At 44.7% G+C, this 7,734-nt stretch overlaps 1 protein-coding gene across 1 annotated transcript in view; it reads left to right on the top strand.

The window, feature by feature from the left end:
- Positions 1 to 7,734, top strand: part of Scarb2 (scavenger receptor class B member 2) — a 52,998-nt gene that overhangs the window by 13,007 nt on the left and 32,257 nt on the right. Inside the window, exon 2 of the mRNA XM_029477481.1 lies at positions 7,531 to 7,688. Within this exon, the coding sequence (XP_029333341.1) occupies positions 7,531 to 7,688 (158 nt within the window). The remainder of the gene's footprint in view (positions 1 to 7,530; positions 7,689 to 7,734) is intronic.

Below are 7,734 nucleotides of genomic sequence, written 5' to 3'. Positions count from 1 at the left end.
GAAGACATTTCCGAACTTTCTCTGAAAGACAGAAAAAAGTACATGCCCCAAAGAGAAGGATTGGGTGAGGCCAATTGGTCACTACACAACAGATAAGCACACAGAGGCATATTGCTTCTAAAACTAAATGACATTTTTTTTCAAAATGTACATGTATATGTATAGATTTTAAACTATCAGAAGGAGGAGTTAAAGAGCTGCCTCAGCATTTAGGAGTAATTGATGCTCTCTCAGGAACTGGGTTCTGGTCTTAGCACCCACATGTTACCTCACAGCCACCTGTAACTCAAGTTCCAGGGGATCCAATGTATTCTTCTGGGTCTGTGGTCACCAGTCACTCTTGTGGGGCGTATATACAGGCAAAACATGCATGCATATTAAGATAAAAATAATTGTTTTAAAGCCCAGAAGAAATATTAATAATGGGGGTGTGAATTATAAGGGTATTATATTTTCCTTCCTGACACTCTTTTTGTTTTTCTTGTTTATTTATCTGTATGTATGTGTGTACACATGTGTGCATGAGTGTGCATGTGCCATAAGGCACACCTGTGACACGTTACTCTTATATAGCTTGGAGGAGAATTTTTTAGGGGCTAGTCTTCTCCTTCCACACTGTTTTGAGGCTGTGTCTCTCTTCTTCCTCTTGCTCTTCTGACAGCATCCACCTTTGTTCATGGGTTCCAGGAATCGAGCTGAGCTCAGCAGACCTGGCCACCCAGCACCTTTATGCACTCTGCTAGCTCCTTGGTCCTTGCTATGTAGCCCAGGCTGACCTTGAACTCCTGATTCTTCTGCCTCTGCCTCCCAAGTGCTTATATCTTAGGTAGGCCACCATGACTAGTGGCTTCCTGTTAGGCTTTTTTTTTTTTAATCAAAACTTTATTATAAAGACTTTGCAGCCAAGTGTGGTGGCATACACTTTGGTCCCAGCACTCAGGAGCCAGAGGCAGGCAGATCTCTGAGACTTCCGGGACCGATCTGGTCTACAAAGTGAGTTCCAGGACAGCCAGGGCTGGTACACAGAGAAACCTTGTTTTGAAAAACAAGCAAACAAACAACTTTGTAAATAAAAGCTTTTCTAAGGCCAGCAGGATGTCCTGGGCAGGCAGAGGACAGAGTACCATTTCCCTGATTTCAGATGACAGCAAATGGTAGTGCCATTTAGAAGGTGAGATTGGAAGCTCACAGGATTTCTCCCTGCACACTTACAGTTTATTTTTAATTTACTATGTCAACATCTCTTTTAAATGTGATATTACTAGACACACACTTCTGTAGACTGGTCATTTTGCAAGAGAGGCAAGAGAGAGACTTGCTTACAATTCTGTGTGACATTTGTTTTATAAACTTTTGTCTTAAGAATGGGGCTTCTTCCTGTCACAGGAAAGACTTTATACCTTTAGGCTGATGAACGGAAAAGTTTTTTCTGCCTTTTAGTTTAGCTTTTCTTTTAAATTTATAACAAGGGATCTGCCCTAGTCTCTATTTTAATGATGGTTCGAAGTATTGTGCGGAGGAAAACCTTTCCCATTCTATCTGGCTAAAATTGATAAGCATAACCCAAAGCCATTTGTAAAACTGATGTAGGACCTCATGCTGATTTTCAGTCTGGTCTGACTGAGACAGCTCAGCAGTTGGGTGTTTTTCTGGGGCTGTCACTACCACAGCGGAGCCCTGGGGGGGTGGGCAGCAGTTCCTCCCCATCTGTGGCTTCATGTTAAGAATGTCACAGGGCAGCTGTGGCAGTGACACTGGCTCCTTGTATGTGGCAGAATGAAAGACTTCCTGTGTGAGGCATCCCCAGGGCTCGAACTTAAGGTCGGTCGTGACTTACTGGTGGGTTAACGCCACTTTTGCAGAGCAAGCTTTGCAGTGCACACCCCATGCCTTGTGTATCTGGCACAAAGCTAGGAGGTTCCATCCACAGGGACCCACTCTCTGTCCTGTCTTGTGGTATAAGGTGCCAGTGCTTTCTCTGGATACATTAGCATAGCAGGGCTGAGCAGCTATGGGGGCTCTGGGCTTCAGTTCTTCTCTCCCTAGGTCCTCGGATGCCAGTGGATGGAGCTCACCATGACCTCCCACAGTCTCCCTGCTTGCCTTAAGAACTCAAGGTGACTGACCGGGAAGCCCATGGTCCGGCGCATTATGCTTTCTACGTTATGGTTCCTTGAGGGTAGGGATGCTAGATATAAAACCCAGTTTAATTTACATCCCAAGTAAACAGCGAAGTAATTATTTTAGTATTTGTGTGTATGATGTTACCGTTCACTTCCTGCTATCAGTTGTTACCGTCTGGCCATAGCTATCTGACCCCCCCCTTTTATTTTTGTAGTTATTACCATATAAGCTGCAGATATCACAACACTTTGTCACCAAATCCTTCAGATGCCTCTGTAAAGACTAAATCATTTTCTGGGCTGGAGAAATAGCTCAGAGGATCTGGGTTTGATTCCCAGCCTCCACACAGGAGCTCCCAAGCATCTGTAACTCCAGTGCCAGGGAATCCAGAACCCTCTTCTAACCTTGGGTATCAGGCAGGCATGCATGTAGTGTAACAGATATACATGTAGGCAAAACTCCAATACAAATACTTTTTTTAGAAATTAATATATATGTGTGTGTATATATTTAAAAGATTAAATTCTAAAATTCTAAAATTTAAAAGATTCATTTTCTATGGAGTTCATGAAATATCTGGGACATAATTATACTTAAGAAACTGTTGTTTCCATGAAAGATGGTTGTATTTGCTAAATCTGGTCACTGCACCAGGCTGTATGGTAAGCAGACCTGGGCTTTGCTACACTGTAGACCAGGGCTTGTCCAGACATGATTTAACACAGTGGCTTGCAACTTGCAGAAGTCTGTGCTATTGTTTCTTTGTCTACAAAATTGGAGGTTCTTTCCATTGCTCTTTTGGTGTTTGACTTGGATACAAATTGCAAAACTGGAAATTCTTATCTTGTAGGACCTATACTTAAAGCTCAGATGCAATGAGGCCTCTAGCACAGCCTCAGAGTCTGGCAGGTACCCAGTAGGCAGCTGGCTGTGCCAGCAGCGTGACTGTTTGTGAGCCGATGCAGGAAAAGATAAAGATAAAGACGCACTGCTTTTTTTTAATTTATTTTTTATTTTTTAATTTTTTTGGTTTTTCGAGACAGGGTTTCTCCATGTAGCCCTGGCTGTCCTGGCACTCACTTTGTAGACCAGGCTGGCCTCGAACTCAGACATCCGCCTGCCTCTGCCTCCCGAGTGCTGGGATTAAAGGCGTGCGCCACCACGCCCGGCAAGACGCACTGCTTTTAGAAATGTTGGCAGTTGCATATACAGCTTCCCTTTGCTCTCTTGTTCCCCCTTAGTCACATACACAGAACACACATGGATGTACACACACACATGCACAGATACACATACACAGAAACATACACACAGATACAAACACACAGACGTAAGTGTACACATACATACACACATGCACAGACACATAGACACGCATATTTAGACACACAGATGCACACACACACACACACACAAACACAAGGCCCAGGGTCTCTTATGGGATTTACAGAGGGCTCCTTGACTAGCCTAGCCTGCAGTTATATGACACAGAGCAAACATATAAGAACTGTATAGAAACTGGGGGAGGTTTTGAGACTATGAAAGAGAACAGAACAGTGTATTCAGATGGCGTCAGTTCTGCTAAGTAGTCAGGGCAGGGACGTGCCATGGGTCAGGCTGACCACAGGGAGAACACCAGGGTGTGCCAGAGTCCGCTACCAACGGTGGCACAGGCAAGCTGTCAAGGACTGTTTCAGTGCTAGCCAGGAGTGTTTTCATTTGCTCTGTTTAAGGAGACTGGGTTTATTTTTATCCTAAACCTCAGAAAGACAAGTTTAGAGATGCCCGAGTAATCGCTTCCACCCTTTCTGGAAGGAGGTCTGCCTTCTTTCTTTCTGGAAAGTCCCCCACTTTGTATTTTTTAAACCTTGGGTTGCCAGAGCTGGCTGAAACCAAGTGGCATAAACCCAGCTGCTTACCCATCTGTTCAGCTCTCCCTTGCAGGAGGTTCTGGGGGGTTTGTAATTTTGTAGATGATCTTTTTAACACATAAGTGAGATCCCAAGTTCTTTCTTCTCTGTACCGAGCCTCCCTCCCCCATGCTGGACCAAAGCTGGCCTCCAGTTGAGGCCCTCTGCTCACTGGCTGATACTGCCACTCCTAGGCACCCCCACTTCTCCTGACACTGTTCTCTAGCCTTGACCACTCTTCCCAGGGAATGAAACTTACGCCTAACCCTTGAGACTCCTGCAAACAAAACACCCCTATTAGCTTTTGCCCTTGGCAACAGTCCCTTCTCGCCTTACAGTAATGCTTTCAAGTAGCCTCTCCAGACCCAAGCCAGATTTGTGTTGCCCACTCCCAACTCCTCCAACCCTCCAACTTCCAAGAATTGAGTTTAGAGCCTTCCACGTGCTAGGCAAGGTAAATGCTACACTGCTTTGAGAAGCCAACAGCCAACTCAGCTGGTTACACGCTGAAGAGCTGAATTTTCCGGTTTGGTTTGCTGATTTCATCTGCTTCTAGTTGGTCCCTAATGACTTCCGTTATTAGGTGTTTCCTGTGCTGACCACTCCATTCTTTTTTTTTTTTTGACCACTCCATTCTTAAGTGATACCTCTGTGCCGTCCAATGGAAAGTACAGGTTTCTTCCAGTACAGGTTTCCTCGGGGCATTTGTGGAGAAGAAACAATTATTGCCCTGCCTTTTTCTAGAACGTTTTGGACCAGAAAAAGCGATCCTTAAGGGTCTTTGGAATTCTCTGGAAGATGAAGTAATTATTATTTCCAGGCTCTCCACTCTCATAATTCCAACACTGGTTTAAAGTAGCTTAAGTTCCTGGTACAGTTTCTAGGCATTAGATGAATAGTTTCTGATAGACTGTCAAAAAACGTATACGAGAGATGTATAGGAAGAGATGTTCTTGTAATTCAAGTGTATACCTAGTCTGGTTTCTTCAGTTTACTGCCCCTCTGCCCTCAGCTAGTTTAGGCTTGAGGTCAGAAAATAAGATAAAGCCAGATCTTAGCCAGGCCTGTAATCCCAGGATTTGTGAAACTAAAGCCAGTCTGGGCTGACTCAAGGCTAACCTGTGTAACTCAGTGTTTCAAAATAACAATAATAATGAAAACTTTTTTTTCAGGGCTGGAGATGTAGCTCAGTGGTTGAGTGTTTACCTAGTTTCCACGGGGCCCTAAATTCAATTCCCAATACCTTATGGGTGAGAAAAGGAATCACAAAGCTTTTAAATATCTACTTCTAACATGGACAGAGAGTTCCTGCCTGGAGTGGATGAGACTTGCCAAGCAGACGCTAGAGCAGGACCTCAGAAGCTGGAGGAGCCAAGGGGTCGTGTGATTTGTTTCTGAATTTCTATTCCATCAGTCACATCGCAACTCACTGACTTAGCAAGTTATTAGATAGAAACGACGGCTGGACCTCCGTGCCTTAGAGGAGGTGACACAGATACGCCATTTATGCCTGAGCTAGCAAAGTCACTTGTTCACCTTACTTTGACAAGTAATGAGTCTCTGCAGGTAGCTCTGTCCACTCTAAGCAGCAGCTTCTCTGACTAAAGCTGACCGCAACATTATTTCCTGGGCATAGACATAATTATTTAGAAGGCAGCTGGGCACGTACAGCATGTCTGCTAGCTTAAAAGACACCGGGAGTTTTGGCACTAGGGCCTATGCCTTCCAGGCTAGGAGTTTTGGCAGGTTTACAGTGCCAAATATGAATTCTGTCTTGTGGAGCAGGCTTCAAATCTAATCAGAAAGTGGTTGGTTATGCCCCTAACAAGCTTGCCACTGTTGCGCCAGTAGGCGAAATTTTGCTTGGCCAGTCGGTAACACTCAGGGGCCACATGTGAGTAAGACTGTTGGGTAATTCTTCTTCACTCTGGGCTATTGGCGCTAGCTAGCAGTGAGGGAGCCTCTGGCCCTATTCCACAGTGATTTCTCCATCCTGTGACCGAAGCATATGTTCTCACTTAGTTCTGTTAGGCAACCAAGGGCAGTGGCAGTTGTCTGTATAGTTCTGGAGGCCTCAGAGGTCTCCCCGACCAACAGCTCATAGGGAGGTGGCCCAATCCTGACACTGGATTTTCATTTAATAACCTATGGTTTCTGGGAGCATTTTATTCCTATGTTTTTGTTCTTATAAAGAAACTAGTCATATTGGTTCCCGAGTCCATTACCTCATCTAACCTCAGTCACCTCTCCAAAAAAAAAAAAATCCAGTCTTCAAATATGCTCACATGCTGAGGATTTGGAATTAGGACTTTAAAAATATGAACTTGAGATATGGGGCTATTAGCCCATGACATAAGTAGGAGGTAGAGGATTGTGGGAAATAGAGATTGTCTACAGTGGTCATGAAACTCAGTTTGTGTTTGAGACAGAGGCAGCCATCTCTATAGACATGTCAGGGGTTGACTATGGATGCATGTACAGCTCCTGATGGTGGAGTTACTGGGTGCCAAATGGAAGACCAAACAAAACAAAGCTGGTGTTAACTTGTCTGTCTGATTCTTAGGCTTAATGACAGTGAGACCTGTTAATGTAAGATACAACCATGTTCTCAAGAGATTGCAAGTGATTGCCCAAGAAAGAATTAAAATAAGCAAGCAAGGAGGGCAGACTATGACAGGCACCTGGCATGTGCTTTTGCTGTGGAGGGTGGACTCCTGATGTGGGCCCCTGAGATGGGTAAAAGCAGGGTGAGAGCCTGGCCACCCTGCCCTCCCTTTGTGCCTGCATGTCTTCAGGTCAGATTCTTGCTGACTCTGCATAGGACAGACATGATCATCCCTGAGGAGTGTCTCTCTGCCCTTCCTAGCTCAACCCCTGCAAGGCTCACCTACTGGAAGATGAGAACCAGGCTGTGTGACAGAATGGCTACGGCTCAGAGTTTGGGAGGAACCAGGTTGATTCTGCAATTAACTTACCAACAGATTGAAGTACTTGGCAGGGTCAGATCTTCGACAAAGATGGGCAGAGCCACTCCAGTTCTTCCTCTATTTAAACTTAAAGTTCACCAGGAATGACGGTAGATGCCTGTAATCACTCAGTGGTTGAGATAGAGGACTGCCTCAAAGGGCCAGCCGGAACTACATAGGGAGCTTCAGACCAGCCTGGACTTCAGAGTGCGTTAAAACCAAGCTAAACCCCAAACTTCTAAAGATCTGTCAAGACCCCAGTGATGAGCTCAGAGTCCTAAGACTCCTTTAGATGTTCCTCTTCCCAACACATTGACTATATCTTTCTCTGCTTTCCACAGTTGCCCTTCTCTTTAGTTCATGGATTGGGACATGTTGCCACCATAAGCTTCTTGTGGTTTCTGGAATCTGGGCTTCTGCTTCCAAACTCCAGTTACAGGATAGGAAATGTCTATCCCATGTTCTTTCTAACCCATGTTCAGAAGCAGTGGCCTTACCATTTTGTAAACCTGTTTGTTTTCCTTCCTCAGAATATGGTATTACAAAATGGCACCAAGGTCTTTAATTCCTGGGAGAAGCCCCCTCTACCTGTGTACATCCAGTTTTATTTCTTCAATGTCACCAATCCTGAGGAGATCCTCCAAGGAGAAATCCCCCTACTAGAAGAAGTGGGGCCATACACCTACAGGTGAGTCCCTCTTCACTGTTTTTTTTTTGGTTTTTTTTTTTTTTTT

Source organism: Mus caroli, chromosome 5, assembly GCF_900094665.2.
Source record: "Mus caroli chromosome 5, CAROLI_EIJ_v1.1, whole genome shotgun sequence".
Classification (NCBI taxonomy): domain Eukaryota; kingdom Metazoa; phylum Chordata; class Mammalia; order Rodentia; family Muridae; genus Mus; species Mus caroli.
This window is presented reverse-complemented; position numbering and strand designations above follow the sequence as displayed.